Genomic DNA, 23,976 nt, shown 5'->3' with positions numbered 1-23,976 from the left:
AAGCCTCTTTGGCTAAATGATCCACAACACAATTGTCACCACTTTTTGGCTGAAATATTTGGCACAAAATTTTAGGTTCTCATTCTATGAGCTTGGTGGGTGATTGATTTTTTTTTTTAAAAAGCCAAAATGAATTGAAAGGGAGCACAAGGGGTGCCCCAACCCAATTACAGAAAAAGTGAACAAAAAAGAACAACTAAGAATTACACCACAGGAAGTAAAATGCAAAGAAGAGTAACACTATTAGGGGTTGCCACCAAGCAAAGTATCTTACAATGACATAAAATATGCATCCCCACTGTCCTATAAACCATACAAACACACCCAAGGTTCCTTGTCCCAAGCATAAAAAGATGCACAAAAGCCCTGCATAATGGATTTTAACCAGAGCCATGATGTTAGTTTGATCATATCCACAACCTTCTCCAAGCGTACTTGTTCTCCACTAAAAACAACAGCATTTCGCTGATCCTAAATGCACCAAAGAACGGCCAGCCAAATGCTTCTCCAAGCTAGTCTTTGTTTTTTATTTTTGCCCCAATGCTCATGATGGAAAAAATTAGTGTCATAAGCTTTATGCAGTACAGTCTCCACACTCAACCACTCATAACACCCCATCCAAACCTTATATGTGAAGCCACAGCTAAAAAACAGATGGGCTACCTCTTATATATGCTGAGAACAGAAGAAACACTGGCCGTCATTGTTGTCGCCAAGATCCACTCCCCTCTTCAAGAGATTATCAAGTGTCGGCAGCCTCCCGTGGGCAATTTTCCACGCCAGTCCTATCACTTTAGATGGAACCATGCTTCTCCAAATGGTCTTGAAAAAAGCAGAATCATTCGATGTCGGAAGCTGGGCCAGATATGCTGATTTAACAGTATAACCAGTCGCTAGATCACCAGCCCAGCTCCAACCATCTTGCTTATCCTTCAAGATTTGAACCGCTGAGATTTCCTGCATAAAAACCTCCAACAATTGTTTCTCTCTTTCAAACAAATCCCTTCTCCACCTAAACTTCCAATTCCACCTCTCACCCTCCCACTCCCCCACACCCCCACCACCGAATCCCTCTGTTCAGACAGTTCAAATAGTCTTTTAAATTTCCGTTTTAACTTCACATCTCCTACCCAACACTCATCCCAAAAGCTCACCAATTTCCCATCTCCAACCACTCTCTGCACATTCCCACTGAACCACTCTCCTTTATCCTGACACACCCCAACTTTCCCTAAGTCCTTCCACCACCTAGACCCTTTCCTCCAACTATTCCCCTCACTCACCCGAACTCCTTCCCCATACTTAGACCGCAAGACCCGCCCCCATAAACTGTCCCCATCATTTATCACACGCCACCTCCATTTACATAGCAAGGCCCTATTAAAAACTACTATATCTTTCACCCCCAGCCCACCTTGCTCCTTAGGTTTGCAAACCGTATCCCAATTAACCCAAGCTATTCTCCTCTCCTCCCCATCCCCTCCCCAAAGAAAATAGCGCGAGTTTAAGAGACAGAGACGGCCACCAAAGGAGAGATGCTTCATCTTCCAAGGGGTCAAACGCTTCTGCAACCTCTGCAACACCGGTTCCCATGTACACGCCCTCCTAGGATTCGCTCCCACCTCAATTCCCAAATATACAAAAGGGACAGTCATAACTTTACAATTTAACAGAGCAGCAAACTGGTTTGTCATCTCTTCATTCACTGCGATGCCTGCTAACTTACTCTTGAAGAAATTAACTTTCAACCCGGATATCAACTCAAACCACCTCAAAATGCCTTTGATTGTGTACACATTTTCCACCACCATCTCCCCGATTAATAAAGTACCGTCTGCAAACTGAATGTGTGATATCTCCAAGTTATTTTTACCCACCTTGAACCCAGAAAAAAGATTTTTACTCACAGCCTCTCTCATCAATCCCCTCAGCCCCTCAGCCACCCCACCCACTAACTCCTCCCTCATTCCACTTTTCCCCCACCATCTTGACAAACCGTGGATCCCTAGACCAGCAATCCAAGATCCTGAATGGTTTCGGGCCCCAATCCACCTCCGAATGCTTAAGAACATGTGCACAATTTGGCCACTTATCCTGCCATTCTACAGAGACTAATGCCTTATCTATCCTACTCCTTGCACTACTCCCACTCCTATACCAAGTGAACTTTCTATTTACCATTGGAATATTAATCAATTCCATAGCCTCAATAAAATCATTAAACTCCCTAATCTTTGTTCCCCTCTGAGCCCCCCAACATTCTGTCCTACTCTTTCGTCGCTTCTCCTAACAGCATTAAAGTCGCCCACAACACACCACAATCCATCCCCCTCCGTCCTCCTAACCTCTACCAAATCTTCCCACAGTTAGATGCATAAATCTAGTGCAGTTTGGGAAGGGCAATTGTAGTATGCTACAAGCGTTGAAGGACTGAGATAGTGAAGACTTGAAACTATTTTTGGCAACAGATTTGATGAATTGTTGTATTGTTGAGGTGGGTTTCTTTAATTGTAGCATTATACTGTTGGTGTGAGTTTGAATTATACTCATTGTTGGATTTTTATTTTTTTAGTTGGTATCAGGTTGTAGTATACAAAATTTAGGATTTATTCATTCTATACCAGTTTTGATTCATTGTTGTTTATGGATTGATGCACCCTTATGCTTCCTATTAATGCATTTTGGCTTTTCAGTATGGGAAGGGCAATTGCATTATGCTACAGCCTACAGGTGTTGAAGGATGGAGATAGGGAAGACTTGGATCTATTTTTTGCAACAGATTTGATAAACTGTTGTATTGTTGAGCATGAGTTTGTTTAATTGTATCATTATACTGTTGGTGTGAGTCCGAATTATATTGTTGGTGTCAATTCAATTGTATGTCTGAAAAAAAATGTATGTACATGGAACCTTTTTCTTTTAAGTTATAAATATACAAGTCTCGTCAAAAGCAATTTTTGTGTGGGGTAGAGTGGTAGACTCTTAAAAAGCAATATTTTGAGAGTGGTCATGGTTGTGTCTCCACTTTCTTCACTTCCAAGTTAAATTATGGCCTACAAACAGTCTCTCAAGAGTCATGAAAGACAATACCAAAAACATATATACGGCTTTTGAGAAAACTTGGACCAAATCTAGTCTAGATAGAATATATCTCAAAAATATTAATATATATAAAGACTTTATTTTCATTTATATCATAATTAATGATCAAACCTACGTCCATCCTAAACTTGAGTTTAGACATCGACAATGTGAATAAACTTCAAAACAAATCTTTCACTAGAAAGTTAAAGGAGGTTAACATCCTACCCAAAAGGGTCTAAGCCCTACGATATGATGTTTACTATTTGTTGATTGTTTTTATCATAAATGTTGAAAAATTTAATTAATTAATTAATACGTAGTGAAAATTAATAACATATTCAAATATACTAAGCCATATGATTAGTTTTTTTTTTTCCGTATGATAGTTCAAGTGGTAGGAGCTGAGGGACATATGGGTTGGGTAGGGGGAGGTCCAGACATCGATTCTTGACGGGTGCAATTTATGTTTCCGATGTACCAAAAAAATATATATACTAGTTTTGTTTTTGATAAAAGAAGCAAAAGAATGAAAAAAACAGAACAAAAACTACTGCCTCAAAAAGGTGACACCAAGGGCATCAACGTGCAATAAAGACGTGACACCTGCCAAAGGAGAATCCCAAAAACCACTAGCGGTCGTAGTAGAAGCTCCAAGCTTAGCCAAATAATCAGCAACAACATTTCCTTCACGAAGCAAGTGATGACAATGGACAGCCCAACTCCGACGAAGAAGACACTTAATGCTACTAATTATGCACGCATACTGATGAAACAAAGGATGATTCAAAGTCAAAACCCCCAACACAAGAATAGAGTGTGTGTATAACTCCACACTCATATAGCCATGCTCCCAACACAACGTCAAACCCCGAAGGATTTCCAACAACTTCGCACGACGGCTATCACCAACACCCGCACACCTAGAAAAGCCAAATATCAAAGTACCTAACATTGCATCGCAGGGGGGCGTCGAGCGGTGAAGATCACATGAACAACGTAACCAGCACTCACAGGGATCGAGTCTCACACACCACCTTAAAGACCTCAAGGTTCAGACCAGCAAACAAAGCTCTACACCTAGCTTTCTAAATTGTCCAAGCCGTCGACAAGATCAAAAGCAGGCTAAACCCCTCAAACTCATGCAACACATCCTGAAAACACTGAGCGTGAAGAAAGTCTCCTGAAGCACAAAACCAATCCTCTGCCAAACCTGTAACGAAGCCGGACAATCCTACATGCAATGAACCACTGTCTCAGCTGCCAAACCACAACAACCACACATCCCAGAACTAGAAACGTGGCGATGACACAAAAACTCAGAGGTTGGGAGAGCATTATGAACAATTTGTTAAACAAAGAATTGGATATTTTTCGGAACCTAGAGCTTCCAAAGCGCATGCCAAAAAGGGACAACGGGCAAAGCATGATCTCGAGTCACCAGCCATTGATACCCATTCCTAACATAATAGTCACCATTGGCATTAACAGTATGGTACCATATCAAACAATCTGGTGTATCATCAGCAAACAAAGCCTGTTGAAAGCTGCCAAGATACTGTAATAAATTCGGGGAGAGACAAGAATACAAAAGGTTAGCATTAAAAGAATTCGAAGCATAGACATCCTGAAGCTTAATCTTTGTGTCATGAATATCCACAAAAGGAACCCTGTGACAAAGAGGGCCCAAAGGAGACCTAATTAGGAGAGCAGACTGTTAATCTTCTCATGTAAGGAATTAATGAGTTAAATAAGAACTGATGTGATATAATCAAGAATAAAACGATTCATATGAGTTGAATTAAATTCATAACGATTAAGGTGTGAAACTCTATCCCAACAGTTTTCTCAATCTGTTTTAAACTTGTTTTTATCATCGTTTTTTTTATGTTCACAACCCATATCGAAACAATCAACCAAAATCTTTATTGAAATTATTTCTTAAGTGTTTTAGCTAAAAAACGGCGTTGTATTTCCAATTCCCTGGGGGCGATAAAAACTCTTTGCTATACAACAATTGAATCTTGAAGGATTTGAAAGTGGTTTGCAAAAATCATTCAACACCCACATTAAAGATTAGTAATTGAAGAACATCCTCATCTTCAAAAGGGAGACATAGTTGATTCACAAGGTGTGATTTCCAAGTCATTAAATTCATATTAAGATCAAAAACAAATTTAGAGTCACAAACCAACAGCCTTGGGGACCAAACCTGGAAACCATTTTGATTCTAAATACGAATGCTACATTTGTTCCAAACCCTAAATAAACTCCTATTTCTCACCACCAACTTATTTTTTGTATAAATACATATTTAAACATTGTTATATTGATAAAGAAAAAGTTCTCAGGTGCAAATGTCTTGCAGTTTTTATATACATAGTTTTGTACCTCAATGTGGGTACCTATGCGATAATTTTTCTAATTTACTCTTAATCCATAATAATTATTCCAGGCATTTCATTTTGTTTATTATTTATAAATATGATATATTTGTAAGTTCCACAAAATAAATAATATAAATTTTAAAATTTGAGAGGTTCTTATTAGTATTTGTAGTAATGGACAACACTTACAAAAGAAAATATTCTCCCGACAGAAAATAAAAATGTAGGCATGGTTTTGGTTTTTAATGGATAGCTTAGATTTGGAGTTTAGTTATAATTTATGTTTTATTAATAATAAAGATATGTGTAAAAAAACACAGTGTACGATTGGTACCATATATAACAACACCATAACCAAAATGTATGCTACAGTTATAATCAATAAAATGAGACTCTTGTGAGCTTATGAATTCCAAATTCAAATAAAAGAAGTATTTTTCATTTATTTTCAATACAAGAGGAAATCATTGTTAATTAATCATAGATTGAAAAAGAATTGAAAAACAACACGAATTAAAACTTTATTCATACAACCAAAACCAGTACACTTTGAAATTAAAGCCACAAGATTTTTGAAGTAGCGGAAATAAACATGTGAGCCTAAGCTACACATGATGTATTATTTGCATAAATGAAAAAAAATGTGAAGACTACTAGGTCATAATCGCTTAATTTTGTGTCTTCACATTTATACAGCAAAAACAGTAAAAAAAAATCATAAAACTGGATTGGGAGAGTTTATGCATGCCCCCTACAAGCATTGCTAAGAGGCACATCATAATTTTCTCAAGGTTATGGGTGGGGCCAAAATAATCCATTTTGGAGATTAGCATCTCCAAATAATGGCACTGTCTCATTCCCATAATTATCATTGATCAAATTCATATACCATTGCCTCTGCATGGCGTCAAAATTATCCGTGACCAGCCCATGGGCATCATTCACCATGGCCATTTCTACATTCCTGGCTACTGCAAGTGCTGGTGCTAGCGCCATTTGGGGTTGGATTGAACTTTCACCGACTAAGACTGAAGATTGACCCTGGTGGATCACAGTCTTATTCACTTTTTCCAACGCTCGGTCGACCTCCTTCAAATTTTGATCAATCACCCATGCAAGATCATTCAGATCATTCATGTTCATGTTGGGAAGAACCTTCCCTGCATTGATGCACCTATGCATGTGCAAGTTCATCTCTTTCTCCCTGTTTTCCTTCCTCTGTTTCATCATTTGGTCTTTTGCCTTCAAGATCATTTGTGTCGTGAAAGTCTCCTGGTTCACCATCTTCTTGCTCTGCTCCAATTCAGGCATTGTCTTTAACCTTTCCAACGCCCTTTGAACCCCCGACGGGGATGGCCAAACCACAGGTTGAGGTTCGAAGGGGCTATAAATTATAGCACATGCTTCAATTCCACAAAGGGTGCTTAGTTCATCCACCTTCTTGATCAAACCTTTCTTCCTTTTTCTGTATGTTGTCTTCCTCACTGAGTCATTGACCATGTATTCAAGTTTCACTTTTCTCCTGGTCATGGTGCTGGCTAGAAAAAAAAGTGACAAGAAATAAAATTGAAAATCAAAATGATTTGTTGTGGTTTTTCATCATGAATTGTCTCATATATGTATAGGTCAAGTTTACATGCCTTGTTTGATTTGTGATGATATTCACTAATAGCTGCCAACTCACTTTGTGGTGTAAAATCTCACCATAAATATCATACCATTCACAGGAGATATAGATAATCATGTATCATTATGATATTCAAACTGTAAAAATTATGATATATCTAGGTAGTGTAAGAATTCAAATTGTCTTCATCCTCTGCACCAATAAATTGTCATAAATTTTTTTAATTTAATAAGCTATTTTTATTTAGATTAGCCCTAGCTATTAATTTTAATAATTAAAAACCAATAATTGTGTTAGAGGTCAGGTGATGACCCTATTTTAGTAGTGTTTTTAGGGTCATTTCTTTGGTTGTTTTGAGTCTTTTTGTTGAGTCTCATGTAGTGTTTCATGCATTCTCATGCATTTTTATTCTTTTCTTTAGTTTTTATTTCGTTTTGGTAATTTGGTAGTTTTATAGGTAGTTTTCTTGCATTTTAAGTAAAGTTTAGGACTTGCATGGTTTTGTTGTGTTTTATGAAGGACTTCTTGTGCTAATGAGCTCTTGGAGCTTCTAGAATCTTCCTTGTCTTGTTGGTTAGGTTTGGAGTGCAGAAACTGAAGGAGAAAGAAGGCCAAGAAGCATGGAATTGATGAGGAACATAAAGAGGATTGAAAAGAGGAGTTTCAGAAGCCAAAAAGTCATTTTCAGGTGAGCTTGAGCGCCTAGGCGCTAGGAATGGGCGCCTAGGCGCCAATAGGGTCAGAGAGCATGTTTTTTAACATGCAATTGGCGCTCAGGCGCTCTGAATTGGCGCCTGAGCGCCCAGAACAGCCCAGTTTCGTTCATTTTGCCTATAAATAAGGCTTCCAACTTGTACTTTTCCTCAGGTTTTATTTACATTTTCTTCATGAATTCACTAGCCATGAGTGGCTAGTTCTCTTTTTGCTTTGGGTTAAGAGATTATATGAAATTTTAGTTTGTTAATTCCTATCTCTCTGCATGAGTCTTGATTTAATCTTGTATTTCAATTCCTTATTGCATGTTTAGCTTTGGTGCACCTTTGCTATAGGCTAGATTATAATCAAATGGAAATTTGTTATGATTTAGGGACATGAATTGGAATAGATCCTTCTATACTTGCTTCTAGGAATAGAGTGAAGGTAGGGTTTTGTTGGCCTGAATAACCATGCTATCATACCTCTTATGAATGTTTAAGTACACAAGGAATTGGGCTTATCTTTCAATTTGAGAGAATTACTTTTGTGAGGAATCAACTAGTAAGTACATAGGCTTTAACAACAAGAGATAAATCAAGATATCACATGCATAGGATAGGTGGACTAAAATGGATTAGTTGATCAAAAACCCAAGGCAATTGTCCATCATTGTTATTTACATCATTTTCAACATTGCTCTTTTGCAAAACTTTACTCACAAACAACCAAAACCAATTTCTGAAATTTACTGTTTTAAGAACTTGCAAAATTTAGGCTTAAATCAACAATTCTCACTCACAATCCCTGTGGTTCGATATTTTAAAACCCGGAGGTATTCGTACACTTGCGAATTGTCCAACATCAGGCTGTAGAAAACGGTTGACAAACAGGGAAATAAAGAATAAAAATAATTTGCTATGGTTTTTCAATCTTGAATTTCCTCATAATATATATATATATATATATATATATATATCTGTGTGTGTGTGTCAAGTTGACATACCTTGTTCGGTTTGTGATGATATTCACTAATAACTGTCAACTCACTTTGCGGTGTAAAGTCTCACTATAAATATCATTCCATTCATAGAAGATGTAGATAATCATGTGTCACTATGATATTCAAGCTGTAAAAATTATGATATATCTCGGTAGTATGAGAATTCAAATTCTCTTCATCCACCGCACTAATAAATTGTCATAAATATTTTTTATAAATTTAATAACCTATTTTTATTTAGATTAGTCTTAGCCATTAATTATATTTAAAAACCAATAATTGTGTTAGAGGTCAAGGAAACCAATAATTGAGTTTGCTAGAGGGTCAGAGTGTATAAAGAACTTAGCAATTAATTATAATAATTAACAACCAATATTGTATTAGAGGTTAGGTTGGAGAAGATAGCTATTGCGTTGAGTTTGTTAGAGAGTTATAATGGATAAGGATCTTATCTATAATGGATTCATGCAAAATTATATTTCAAATTTAATTGTTTGTAATGACTATCATATTTTTTATTCATAATGGATTAGTATTATATATTTGTAGTAGAATACTAAAACTCCCATTTTTCACCACCAACTTTTTTGTTGTATAAATCCATTATTTAAATATTATTATATGGATAAAAAAGTTCTCAGCTGCAAATGTCTTGCGGGTATCTATGAAGGTATGAAAAACGGTAGAAAGGGGGGTTTGAATAACGTTTTCAAATAAAAACTTTCACCTTAAGATTTTTATCAAATCTTTTCGTGACTCAAGAAGTGCTTAAGATAAGAGATAGAAAAGCACACAAGGATTTTATCCTGGTTCACTTGATAAATCCCTCAAGCTAATCCAGTCCACCCGTTAAGGTGATTTTTCCTTCTTAGAATGAAGGCAATCCACTAATCAGGTATGTGTTACAACTGCACTTGAAACCTACAAGTGACTAACAATACACTGACTTAGCTCACACTAAGATTCACTCTCTTAGTCTTCTCTAGGATCCGATCAACCTTGATCTCCTAAAGGAAAACTATACAACTGTATATGAAGTTCTTGTTTACAAAGAAAATGCTTCTAAAAAGCTTATAGTAAACACAGTGAAATTCAAGATGAAAGAAAGCTTAGAAGGATTTGAATATTTCTTGCGCGTGTGTAAAATGCTTCTAGCCGCTTCTTTCAATCTTCAGCCTCTATTTATACTCCAAGGATTAGGGTTGAACGTTGCATGGAAATGCTACCGTTGGAGGGCAGTTCTGGAAATTCCAGCTTCTGCTGTGGCCGAGGATGTTAGGTAGGTCGTCAGGATAGTACACTTTGCTTTTGTACTTTGGATAGTGACTTGACCTTAACCTCGTAGACTTCTGATAAGAGGAGCGCTTCGTGTTGGAACTTGTGAAGCTGATTGATTAGAGTCAGAAGGAAGCTTGGATCCTCTGACCACTGTACCTTCTGATCTTCACTTCAGAGGATCAGTACATGGTCTTCAGAGCCAGTTGCTTCTGGACTTCAGAGTCTTCACTCTTCAGCTTCTGGATGTTCAGAGTCTTCTACACCATCAGAACTTCTGAACCTTCAGAGTCTCTAGGTTGTCAGAACGTCTGGATCATCAGAGCTTCAAGTGAGCTGAGTCCTTATCAGAGCTTGATTTACTTCAAATCTTCTGAAGCTTTTCCACTGTTCAGACTGAACATGGAGAATGCGAAAGCGTTGCTTGGGTCATTCTTTAAGCATAGTGCTTCTGATTTGTGTGAGATAAAATAGAGGTCAGAGCCTGTAAATAGCACACTTAGAAAAACACGTTAGAGTACCATAATTGTTCATATCAAAAGGTTAAGTTGTAATCATCAAAACATAGAGTTGTACTACTAGATCAAAACTTGATCTTACAATCTCCCCCTTTTTGATGATGACAAAACTAAGATTTTTGATGAACAATTCTTAAACAATAAACTGAATTCACTCAGAGTTTAAAGATATAGAATAAGACTTATCGTGATGTGAATAGTTTATCTTGCTCATTCTGAATTCAAGTCACAGCTTGATTCTGAGCTTAGCTCCCCCTGAATCTAATACTTAATGAAAACGTTAGTAGAGTCTAGATTCTGAGCTAAATAATATAAGAGTTCATAGTGGAAAACTTATGACATAGATGAATAAGAACAATCAGAGCGCATAAGTATTCAGAGTCAACGGACAAGGTATCAGAGTCTTGGGTATCAGAGTCAAACTAATATCACTTCAGAGGAAGTGAAATGTATTCCTTGTATTTGCCCAGTGACACATCTATGGTCATAAAGGTGGAACTCTTAAATTCTCCAAAAGAAAAATAAATCACACTAACACAGCTTACACATCAAAAACTGGGTTGTACTCCCCCTTTTTGTCATAAGCAAAAAGCTTGGGGTGTGAAAAACTTAGCTTGAAGTACAAGGTGCTCCCCCTTAGAGAAGGTCTAAGTTTAAAAAAAAAGAGAAATAACGATGCATGAATAAGAGTTAAGCGAATTTAAAAGGAAAGATAATGCAAGAGAGAAACGTTTACCACCGGCCAAGGGAGTAAAGAGAAGTTTCAGTTACCAAGGACTTAGCCTCGAGAAACTGTAGGAGCATTAACTTTCAGAGAGAAAATGAAGCCTATATAAAGCGATTAAGAAGAGGGTAAGCTTCACAACTCAATCAACACCATAAATAGAAATGGCTTCATACATCGTTGCACTGGAAAAGCTCAGAAGGAAAGCCTTCGAGGAAGACATGTTCCTGAACATCCGGCACCCTGATGGTACACGAACAATACATGAGCTGACGACGACACTGCTTGATGAGGACCTTTGTCCAAAGCTGGAAAGGGATCTGAAAGAATTTCTTGCCTTCGTGGAGGAAATTCAGGAACTCAGCCAGCTTGAGCTGAATTTTCTGGAAGAAAAGGAAGCTATGGAAAAGAGACTCAAGATGACAGAAGATAGTCTGGAGAGGGAGGAGCTGAACGTCAAACTCGACAACATCCAGTATTCATTGGATCGTCTGGAGAAGGAGAGGGTAGAGCAGCGCCAAGAGTGCAGAAGAATGAGGAAGGATCCTCCATTCTAGATGTAGGGTATAAAATGTATGATGTAAAAGCATGAGTAACATGAATAAAGAAAAGATTTTTGCAAACACAATGTCATTTATATATATATGCAATAATAAACGACGAGTAAGCAAACCATAGCAAGTAATGCAAATAAAATAGAAATAAAACTAAATAAGTTAAGAAAAACGAAAGAAATCTTAAAACTAAGGCTTGTCAGAGCGACGCAGAAGTTCTTGAAGAATTTGCTTCATGTCCATCAGCAGAGTCTCATGAGTATTGAGACGATGTTCCATGATGTCAAGTCTGGAGGAACTTGGCTGTGCAGAGCTAGAGGGAACATTCTGAGCAGGTTGATGAGCTGGAGTGGAATCAGAAGCAGCAGGAGTGAAGACCACTGGTGCAAGAGCTTGACATCTAAGAGCTTCAGCTTCAGCTTCAAGTCTCTCAGCTTCTAATCTTGCATTTTCAGCTTGTACAGCTGCTTGACGTGCAGCTTCTTCTGCTTGCTCTTTCTTTCTTCTGGCCTCTTCAACAGCTTCAAGTAACTTAGTTCTTTGCTGTTGTTCATGCAGAGCCACTCTTCTTGTAAACTGCTGCCTAGCAGCCTCAATCCTTTGATCCCTTTCTGCAGTGAGATGACTCATCATACCAGGAACCTGAGCAACTAACCAAGTACTCAGACGATTCCATTCTTCAGCAACAGAGTCAGGATTCTCACTCAGATCAGTATGACCTTTGACGTTGCGAATCATCAGTGAAGCTTCATGATTAAAAACACTGATGCACTCAGAGAGAGAGGTTGGCCTGAGGTATGTGTAGGGAACAATGGAGAGATTGGTTTCAGGAGAGGTTGGGTGGTTGCTGATGTTTGCCTTAGAGGCACCTTGAGGAGAACCAATATCAAAAGTTTGAGCATTTGGTTCAGAGGTTCCAAGGTTTGGTTCAGAGGTTTCAACCTGAGGATGTGGTGATCTAATCGAAGAGTGGTTAGACTCTGAGTTTTCTGGTTCTGGTTGAATGGGCTCTGGTTGAACTTGTTGAGCTAAAGGGTCTGCTTCATGTAATGGTTCAGCCTGGATAGGATGATCTGGGTCAACTAGACGTTCTGGTCTAGGGCCAGGGTATCTCCTTGGGCTAGGCACTGTGAGATAGTACTCAGGGATAGCAGACTCTTTCTCTTTCGCAATTTGAATAAATTTGCGATTAGATTCAGAGTTGTTAGAAGGTGAGGAATCAGCAACATTGATTGGGAAGGATACAGAAGGACAGGGTGTTGAGTCTGTATCAGTGGTTCTACGAACAGGACGTTCTGATGCTCTGGGAACAGAGTGATCAGAAGTTCTGGGTTCTGGATCAGACTGTTCGAGAATAATGGGTTCAGAGGTCAATGGGTTGTATTGGATGGTAATGGGTGAAGTTGGATCAGAGGGTCTGGAAGGTTGGTTCTGAAGCATGTTCCAAAGAGGTGCTTCATGTGGGGAAGGTTGGAAAAATGAAGATCTTGGTGAATTGGGTGGAGAAGTGGTTTGTGCAGCTGGTTGGGACTCAGGGATAGGAGTGAGTGGGTTTGAGGATCGCTTGAGCATAGCAGAGATGGAGAGTGCATCAAATGAATTTAAATCATCATCAGAGTCAATAGCAGACTTACTTGATGATCGCGCTGAAGACCGAGTCACTCTGGAAGGAGTTTCAATCCTTTTGATCACTTGAGCAGCTGGTTCCACCCGGGTAGGCTTTTCCATGATTCTGACTTGCTTCTTCTTCTTTGGTGGAGGGGGACCATCATCATTATCACCATCATTATCATCATCAGGCTTGGTTGTCTCTTCATGCTGCGTCTTAGGCTTGTCAGCCTTTTCCTTCTTCTTCTTCTGTGCAGCATCAGAGTCTGACTCTTCAGAGGATTCCTCCAAGATGATCTTTCTCTTAGTTTTCCTCTTGGGAGGAGAATCAAACTCAGGAGCTGGTGGCAATCTTCTTAAGAATTCATCCACATCAATCTCATAGCCTTGCTGCCTCAGATCATCAATATAGCACAGGATTGCTTCTCGGTTGTCAGCTTGAGACCACAGAGGATAATCATTCAGAGGGATTCTTCTTCGTTTGACCTCATCTGAAGTATCTTCATGAGCAGGAGCAATCTTTTTCTGAACCAGCCCCATCTTCTTCAAGGAATTGGAAGTGAAGACATCACTCACAATCATGGTCAGATCCTCTGTGCAGCCAGCCTTGGTCAGATCTTCTACAAATTTACTCTCAATGAAAAGATCTGAGAGCAGTCTTCCAAAGGGAATGTACTTGATGGCAGACTTCTTTGAGGCAGTGGTTCTTGATTTCTTGATGCATTCCTTGAGGTAGGAGAACAAGAAGAATGGAAGACAGATCTTCTGACGATCTTGAATGAAGTAGAGCATTGCCTTCTGGCTGAAATTGATGTAGTCAGGAGAGCTACCCTTCGGTCTCTGATTGAAGCAGTGGAGCAGAATCTTGTGCCAGATTCTAAGCTTGGGATGAAGATCCACAACTTTGTAGTCACTCTTTCCTGGTTTGTAGGTGGTGTAAAGAGCTTTGTTTGTCTTTTCCTTTGTTCTGGGTTTCAACTTGGATTCAGTTAATTGGAATCTGAAACCTCTGCCAGTGTGCTCACCCAGAAGATCAACAATCGACTTCTCAGTGATGATGATCCTTCTGCCAGCAATGTACGAAACCACCTGAGTATCATCACACTCAGCGTGTTTCCAGAATTCCTTGATCAATTTGTCATACACCGGTCCTCGAAGCCTGTTGAAGTAATTTTCCCAGCCTTGAACACGGACTTCAGGACGAAGATCATACCCATTTGCAGCTATATTATCCAGGTCGAATCTCCATTCAGCAAGCACCTGGAGTTCTTCCGGAGCATAAACGCAGTGAACGGCACAGCTCCGTTCTGCAATTGGAATCATCTTCTCTTGAGCTTGACCTTGATTAGGAGCTTCAGGACCCAATTGGCCTGTAGCCTGACCTACTACCATATGAGGAAACCTGGTTGCTTCTGCAGCTTCATTTCTGGTTTGTCTCACCATCTTGAAAGCGGTTGAAGGTTTTGGGTAGAAAGGAAGAAGAAGAATAGAGAGAAAGAGAGAGAGAGAGATCGTGCAGATAAGGGATTGAAAACTAAAGAGAGAGAAGATAAAACCGTAAGTGTAGGAGAACGTGTGTGTATAGTGGGTTTTTAAAAGTAACCGTTGTTGATCAAAAGTAATTTAAAATCAACGGTTAAAAATTAAAGACATCATAGTAACAGTTAATACACGTATCACACGCAGGAGAGAAGCACATTAACACTCATTATGACAGACTGTCACACGGGCACAAGGAACTATGCATCAGAGATACTGACACACGTTTACTGTCTCAGTTTCATAGTCAGCACCAATGGGTACATACACTCTGATAGAGTTACCTTCTGGACTAGACATCTTCTAATCAAGAAGTATCATAGTCAGAGGTTCTGATCCATCTTCATGCTGGACAAAAGTCCATATTCAGATTTTTCATAATAAAATTAAATCTATCCTCTGCTAAGGGCTTTGTAAAGATATCTGCCCATTGATGGTCAGTATCAACAAACTTCAGAAGAAGTACGCCCTTCTGCACATAATCTCTAATAAAGTGATACTTTACCTCAATGTGCTTTGCCCTTGAATGTAAGATATGATTCTTACTCAATGATATTGCAGCAGTGCTATCACAATAGATTGGGATATTGCTCTCAAGGATTTGATAATCCTCCAGCTGATGTTTAATCCAGAGCATCTGAGTGCTGCATATTGCTGCTGAGATATATTCTGCCTCTGCAGTAGATAGAGCAATGGTTGATTGCCTCTTGCTTGCCCATGAGACTAAGTTGCTTCCCAGAAATTGACAATTTCCAGAAGTGCTTTTTCTCTCTGTTCTATCTCCAGCATAATCACCATCACAATAACCTGAAAGCTTATACTCTGATGTTTTCTTATACATCAAGCCAAGGTTAGGGGTGCCTTTCAGATACCTTAGGATCCTCTTAACAGCAGTTAAGTGGGTTTCCCTTGGATCTGATTGGAAACGAGCACATAAATGAACACTAAACAATATATCTGGCCTAGATGGAATTAAGTAAAGAAGTGATCCTATCATACCACGATAGAGCTTCTGACAAACTTTACCACTTGCATCTTCTTTCTCCAGAATGCATGTAGGATGCATTGGAGTCTTAGCAACTGTAGATTCCAGCATATTGAACTTCTTCAGAAGTTCTTTAGTGTACTTGCTCTGATGGATATATGTTCCTTCTGGTGTTTGATCAACTTGCATTCCCAGAAAGTACTTGAGTTCTCCCATCATACTCATCTCAAATTCAGCCTGCATCATCTTAGAAAATTCTTTGCATAGAGATTGATTAGCAGAGCCAAATATTATATCATCAACATAGATTTGCACAATTAAGATATCATCTTTGTAAGTTTTGCAGAAGAGAGTTGTATCTACTTTACCCCTTACAAACTCATTCTCCAAAAGGAATGAGCTGAGTCTCTCATACCATGCTCTGGGAGCTTGCTTCAGACCATAGAGTGATTTCTTCAGTTTGAACACATGGTCTGGGTTCTTCTCATCTTCAAAACCTGGGGGTTGATGAACATAGACTTCCTCTGATATATAACCGTTTAGGAAGGCACTCTTCACATCCATCTGATGAAGAACTATGTTGTGATTCACTGAGAAGGAGATCAACAATCTGATTGCTTCTAATCTTGCTACTGGAGCAAATATTTCAGTGTAGTCTATTCCTTTCTGCTGACTGTAGCCTTGAGCAACTAGCCTTGCCTTGTTTCTCACTACATCTCCTTTCTCATTCAGCTTGTTTCTGAAAACCCATTTGGTTCCAATCACATGAACACTTTGAGGTTTCTTCACTAAGCTCCAAACATCATTCTTGATTCAATTCTTCTTCCATAGCCAGAATCCAATCCTTATCCTGAAGAGCTTCATCTATGGACTTGGGTTCAATTAAGGACACCAATCCTTTCAGACTGAGCAAGGTCTCTTCAGAGGGTCTGAAGGCTGATTTGGTTCTGACTGGTTCATCTTTGTTGCCCAGAATCAATTCCTTAGGATGTGATGCAATGATTCTACTTTTCTTCTGAGGTTGTGAATCAGAGGGACCAGCTTCTTCTTCTGGATCATCTTCCTCTGGCTCAGCTTCCTCTGGAGCTTTGCCTTTGTCAGAAACATTAATGCTCAAATCTGCAAACTTCTCAACTAGCTTTGACTGATCAGAGTCAAGCTTATCGTCAAATCTAACATGAATAGACTCTTCAATAGTCTTAGCATCAGTATTATAAAATCTAAAACCTTTAGATTTTTCAGAGTAACCAAGTAGTAGACACTTACAAGATTTAGCATCAAATTTATGCAATCTATTCTTAGTATTGAGAACATAACAAACACAACCAAAAGGATGAAAATAAGAAATGTTGGGTTTTATATTCTTCCACAATTCATAAGGAGTCTTATTCAGAATTGGTCTCACAGAGATTCTGTTCTGAATGTAACACACTGTGTTTACTGCCTCTGCCCAAAAGTGCTTAGCCATGCCAGTTTCTTGGAGCATGGTTCTAGCCATCTCCTGAAGAGTTATGTTCTTCCTCTCAACAACACCATTTTGTTGAGGAGTTCTGGGACAAGAGAAATCATGTGCAAATCCATAGGAATCAAACAGACTCTCAAACTTGTCATTCTCAAACTCTCCACCATGGTCACTTCTGACACGCACAATCCTACAAGCCTTCTCGTTTTGCACTTGGGCTATGAAGGTAGAGAACACAGCATGAGACTCATCCTTGCGGGTTAGAAATTTTACCCATGTCCAGCGACTATAGTCGTCAACGATGACCATCCTATATCTCTTGCCACCTATAGACTCAGTTTTCACTGGTCCAAAAAGGTCGATATGCAGAAGTTCCAACGGCCTTGAGGTTGAGACAACATTCTTTTCCTTGAAGGGGACTTTAGTGAATTTGCCTTTCTGACATGCTTCACAAAGAGCGTCTGAAGAAAACTTCAGAGTGGGTAAGCCCCTGACAAGGTTTAGCTTACTCAGCTGAGAAATCTTTCTCATACTGGCATGCCCTAACCGTCTATGCCATACCCATTGCTCTTCATTAACAGACAGAAGGCACTTCACATTCTGAGCCTCAAACTCAGATAATTTGATCTTATAAATGTTGTTCTTCCTCTTGCTGTTAAACAGAACAGAGCCATCGATCTGACTTACTGCCCTGCAAGACTTTTGATTGAAAATAACATCATAACCCTTGTCAGCTAATTGACTTATAGACAATAAGTTATGAGTTAAGTCGTCTACCAATAGAACATTATCAATGCATGGACTACTATATACACAAATAGTACCAGTACCAACAATTTTACCCTTTTCGTTCCCACCAAAGCCAACTTCGCCTCCAGGCTTAGGTTTTAGCTCTTGGAACATACGCCTTTCTCCCGTCATGTGACGCGAGCATCCACTGTCCAGATACCATGATTGGTGTTTCAGTGGAGCTATCAAGGATATCTGCAACATAGATAATCTTGTCCTTAGGTACCCACTTTCTGGGTCCTTTCTTGTTAGTTACCCCAGAGGTTCTGATCACCTTGGGTTTCTCAACATGGTAATGTAAAGGAATTTTTGCATAATATTTAGACATGGAGAAAGATCCCTTTTTGAGAGGGGTTTTAGCAACTTTAGTAGGTACAGATTCAGGCAATATGGTACCAGAGGGAACAAAGCATTCATACAATGATTTAGCTTTAGGCATAGTAGGCTCATTTCTATCAGGTCTAGAATAGCCAATGCCATGCATTCCATTTCTGCTTACGCCATAGATCATTGAAGCCATTAAGCTCCTATCTACGCTCTTAGCCAGGAATCTTTGAAACGACTTTTCATACTTGGACTCATTTTTACAATCAGAGGCATCACAAGCAACTATTTCTTCTAACTTAGCAATCTGGTTCTTAAGCACAGAGTTAGAATTTACCAAAACATGATTATCATTTTTCAAATTAGAAATAAATTTCTCATGTTCAGAAGGAATCTTAGAAGCAGCAGATAAGTCCTTTTTCAACTTTTTATGCTTAGACAATAAAGAGTTATACTTATCCATGATATCAGACAAAGCATGTTTCAGTTCAGAGGTTGAGAAAGAAGCGAATACCTCATATTCATCGTCTGAGTTAGGATCTCCTTCTGATTCTGAGTCAGAGTCAACAACATCCTTTGATTCTGCTTCCTTGTCTTTGACAATAGCCATGAGTCCTTGGACTTCACCATCAGAGTCAACATCCTCTGACTCTGATTCATCAAAAGTCACCATCAGACTCTTCTTCGTCTTGAAGTGCTTCTTCGGCTTCTTGTCTTTCTTCAACTTTGGACAATCACTTTTGTAGTGCCCTGATTCTTTGCACTCAAAACATGTGACTTGCTTGATTGATGACTTCTTCTGGCCTGAAGATTCAGACTTTCCTTTGGCCTTTCCAGAGCCTCTGTACTTGCTTTGCTTGTGCTTCCAGATGCGGTTGAGTCTCTTGGAGATCAGAGTCAGCTCATCTTCATCAGAATCTTCTGATGCTTCTTCAGATTCTTCTGCTTCAGCTTGGAGAGCCTTTGACTTCTTAGACTTAGCCTTCTCAGATTTGGATTTCAAGGCTATAGACTTTTTCCTCAGATCTTGCATCTCAGAACGCTTCAGCTCATGGCATTTCAGAATGCTAATGAGTTCTTCTAAACTCATATGCTCGACATCTCTTGTGAGCTCTATTGATGTCACTAAAGGCATCCAGCTTTCAGGAAGACTCCTGATGACCCTTATGACATGATCTTTTGTTGTGTAGCTCTTGTTGAGAGGTCGTATTCCAGCTACAAGCAACTGAAATCTGGAGAGCATTTCTTCAATGGACTCATTTGGCTCCATGATGAAGGATTCATACTTTTGGATCAAAGACAATGCCTTTGATTCTTTGACTTTCTTGTTTCCTTCATGAGACATCTTCAGGGATTCAAAGATGCCTTTTGCAAACTCACGATCTGTAATCTTCTGGTACTCTTCATAAGAAATAGCACTTAGAAGAATTGCTCTTGCTTTGTGATGTTGTGAGTACATCTTCTTTTGATCTGCAGTCATCTCTGACCTTGGGATCTTCTTGCCTTCTGCATCAACTGGACGCTCATAGCCATCCACAATAATATCCCAGAGATCTGCATCAAAACCCAGAAAGAAACTTTCGAGTCTATCTTTCCAATATTCGAACCTCTGACCGTCGAACATGGGAGGCTTTGCATTGTATCCATCTTTCTGTGTTTCACTGGTGGTAGCCATTGTTTTTCACACCGGCCCGGATCACTGAACACTGTTAGGTGTGGTAATCAGAACTTGCGCTCTGATACCAATTGAAGGTATGAAAAACGGTAGAAAGGGGGGGGGGGTTTGAATAACGTTTTCAAATAAAAACTTCCACCTTAAGATTTTTATCAAATCTTTTCGTGACTCAAGAAGTGCTTAAGATAAGAGATAGAAAAACACACAAGGATTTTATCCTGATTCACTTGATAAATCCCTCAAGCTAATCCAGTCCACCCGTTAAGGTGATTTCTTCCTTCGTAGAATGAAGGCAATCCACTAATCAGGTATGTGTTACAACTGCACTTGAAACCTACAAGTGACCAACAATACACTGACTTAGCTCACACTAAGATTCACTCTCTTAGTCTTCTCTAGGATCCGATCAACCTTGATCTCCTAAAGGAAAACTATACAACTGTATATGAAGTTCTTGTTTACAAAGAAAATGCTTCTAAAAAGCTTATAGTAAACACAGTGAAATTCAAGATGAAAGAAAGCTTAGAAGGATTTGAATATTTCTTGCGCGTGTGTAAAATGCTTCTAGCCACTTCTTTCAATCTTCAGCCTCTATTTATACTCCAAGGATTAGGGTTGAACGTTGCATGGAAATGCTACCGTTGGAGGGCAGTTCTGGAAATTCCAGCTTCTGCTGTGGCTGAGGATGTTAGGTAGGTCGTCAGGATAGTACACTTTGCTCTTGTACTTTGGATAGTGACTTGACCTTAACGTCGTAGACTTCTGATCAGAGAAGCGCTTCATGTTGGAACTTGTGAAGCTGATTGATCAGAGTCAGAAGGAAGCTTGGATCCTCTGACCACTGTACCTTCTGATCTTCACTTCAGAGGATCAATACATGGTCTTCAGAGCCAGTTGCTTCTGGACTTCAGAGTCTTCACTCTTCAGCTTCTGGATGTTCAGAGTCTTCTACACCATCAGAACTTCTGAACCTTCAGAGTCTCTAGGTTGTCAGAACGTCTGGATCATCAGAGCTTCAAGTGAGCTGAGTCCTTATCAGAGCTTGATTTACTTCAGATCTTATGAAGCTTTTCCACTGTTCAGACTGAACATGGAGAATGCGAAAGCGTTGCTTGGGTCATTCTTTAAGCATAGTGCTTCTGATTTTTGTGAGATAAAATAGAGGTCAGAGCCTGTAAATAGCACACTCAGAAAAACACGTTAGAGTACCATAATTGTTCATATCAAAAGGTTAACTTGTAATCATCAAAACATAGAGTTGTACTACTAGATCAAAACTTGATCTTACAACCTATGCGATATTTTTTCTAATTTACTCTTAATTAATAATCTTATTCCATTCATTTCATTTTGTTTATTATTTTTTTGAAAGATAAAAGATTATGTATTATTATCCACAAAAAACCCCTAAGGGAGCGAGTAAAGCCTCAAAAAAGGAACAACGCGATGAACAAAAGGAAACCCCACTAAACCTAAAAGCCCTCGACCAAGACCCAGGAACGATATCAAACGCAAGGCTAAACAAACAGCAACGATGGCAAGGGGGACAACCAAAAAGAAACCCCATAACCAATACAAAAACAGCCCGAGAGATACATACAAAAATCAAGACCTGAAATGTTCCTCATATTATTTTGTTTATTATTTATATATATGATAAATTAGTAAATTTTACAAAATAAATAAAGATAAATTGAGAATTTGAGAGGTCCTTATTAGTATTTGTAGTAATCGACAACGGTCACAAGAAGAAATATTCTCCCGACATAAAAGAAAAAAGTGGGAATGGTTTTTGTTTTTTACAGGTGATTTAGAATTGTAGTTTAGTTATAATTTATATTTTATTAATAATAAAGATATGGATCAAAAAATACAGTGTACAAATTGTAGCATATATATGTACATCATAACAAAAATGAATGCTACAGTTATTATCCTACGAAATGAGACTCTTGATAGCTTATGAATCCAAATTTAAATAAAATAATTTTTTTTTCATTTATTTGCAATACAAGAAGTAGCCATTGTTGATTAATCATAGATGCAAAAAACATTGAAAAACAACACGAATTAAAACTTTATTCATACTACCAAAACCAGTACACTTTGAAATTAAAGCCACAAGATTTTGGAAGCAGCGAAATTAAACATGTGAGCCTAAGCTACACATGATGTATTATTTGCATAAATGAAATAAAAATGTGAAGACTACTAAGCCATAATGGCTAAATATTGTGTCTTCACATTTACACAAAAAACAAAAATCATAAAACTAGATTGGGAGAGATCATGCATGCCCCCTACAAGCATTGCTAAGAGTCACATCATAATTTTCTCGAGATTATGGGTGGGGCCAAAATAATCCATTTTGGAGATTAGCATCTCCAAATAATGGGACTGTCTCATTCCCATAATTATCATTGATCAAATTCATATACCATTGCCTCTGCATGGCATCAGAATTATCCGTGACCAGCCCATGGACATCATTCACCATGGCCATTTCTTCAGTTTTGGCTACTGCAAGTGCTGGTGCTAGTGCCATTTGGGGTTGGGTTGAACTTTCACTGGCTAAGACTGAAGATTGACCCTGGTGGATCACAGTCTTATTCATTTTTTCCAACGCTCGGTCGACCTCCTTCAAATTTTGATCAATCACCCATGCAAGATCATTCAGATCATTCATGTTCATGTTGGGTTGAACCTTCCCTGCATTGATGCACCTATACATGTGCAAGTTCATCTCTTTCTCCCTGTTTTCCTTCCTCTGTTTCAGTATTTGGTCTTTTGCCTTCAGGATCATCTGTTTTGTGAAAGTCTCTTTGTTCACCATCTTCTTGTTCTGCTCCAATTCAGGCATTGTCTTCAACCTTTCCAACGCTTTTTGAACCCCAGGTGGGGATGGCCAAACCACAGGTTGAGGTTCGAAGGGGCTATAAATTATAGCACATGCTTCAATTCCACAAAGGGTGCTTAGTTCATCCACCTTCTTGATCAAACCTTTCTTCCTTTTCCTGTATGTTGTCTTCCTCGCAGAGTCATTGACAATGTATTCACGTTTCACTTTTCTCCTGGCCATGGTGCTGGCCAGAAAAAAAAAGTGACAAGAAATAAAATTGAAAATCAAAATGATTTGTTGTGGTTTTTCATCATGAATTGTCTCATATATATATAGGTCAAGTTTACATGCCTTGTTTGATTTGTGATGATCTTCACTAGTAGCTGCCAACTCACTTTGTGGTGTAAAATATCACCATAAATGTCATTCCATTCGCAGAAGATATAGATAATCATGTGTCATTATGATATTCAAGCTATAAAAAATATGATATATCTTGGTAGTATAAGAATTCAAATTCTCTTCATCCACTCTACTAATAAATTGTCATAAATATTTTTTATAAATTTAATAACCTATTTTTATTTAGATTAATCTTAGCCATTAATTATAATAATTAAAAATCAATAATTGTGTTAGAGGCTAAGGAAACCAATAATTGTGTTTGCTAGAGGGTCAGAGTGTATAAAGAACTTAGCAATTTATTATAATAATTAAGAACCAATAATTGTATTAGAGGTTGGTTTTGAGAAGATAGCTATTGCGTTGAGTTTGTTTGAGGGTTATAATAGATAAGGATCTTATCTATAATGGATTCATGCAAAATTATATTTCAAATTTAATTGTTTGTAATGACTATCATATTTTTTTATTCATAATGGATTAGTATAATA

The 23,976-nt window shown here is 38.5% G+C and overlaps 1 protein-coding gene and 1 long non-coding RNA gene across 2 annotated transcripts; one reads left to right on the top strand and one right to left on the bottom strand.

Moving 5' to 3' along the window:
- The first annotated feature begins 353 nt into the window (after nucleotides 1-353).
- On the top strand, nucleotides 354-2,954 carry LOC130714572 (uncharacterized). The gene is made up of 2 exons (XR_009011342.1): nucleotides 354-2,494; nucleotides 2,694-2,954. It is a non-coding gene; the product is annotated as an uncharacterized LOC130714572 (long non-coding RNA).
- Nucleotides 2,955-22,424: 19,470 nt separating this feature from the next.
- On the bottom strand, nucleotides 22,425-23,378 carry LOC130715290 (agamous-like MADS-box protein AGL80). The gene has a single exon (XM_057565366.1). The coding sequence runs from the start codon at nucleotides 23,321-23,323 to the stop codon at nucleotides 22,586-22,588; it is 738 nt and encodes a 245-aa protein (XP_057421349.1). The 5' UTR covers nucleotides 23,324-23,378; the 3' UTR covers nucleotides 22,425-22,585.
- Nucleotides 23,379-23,976: the final 598 nt, after the last annotated feature.

This window comes from Lotus japonicus, chromosome 4 (assembly GCF_012489685.1).
Source record: "Lotus japonicus ecotype B-129 chromosome 4, LjGifu_v1.2".
Lineage (NCBI taxonomy): Eukaryota > Viridiplantae > Streptophyta > Magnoliopsida > Fabales > Fabaceae > Lotus > Lotus japonicus.
Note: the sequence above shows the minus strand (reverse complement) of the source record. Positions and strands in the feature narration are given on the sequence as shown.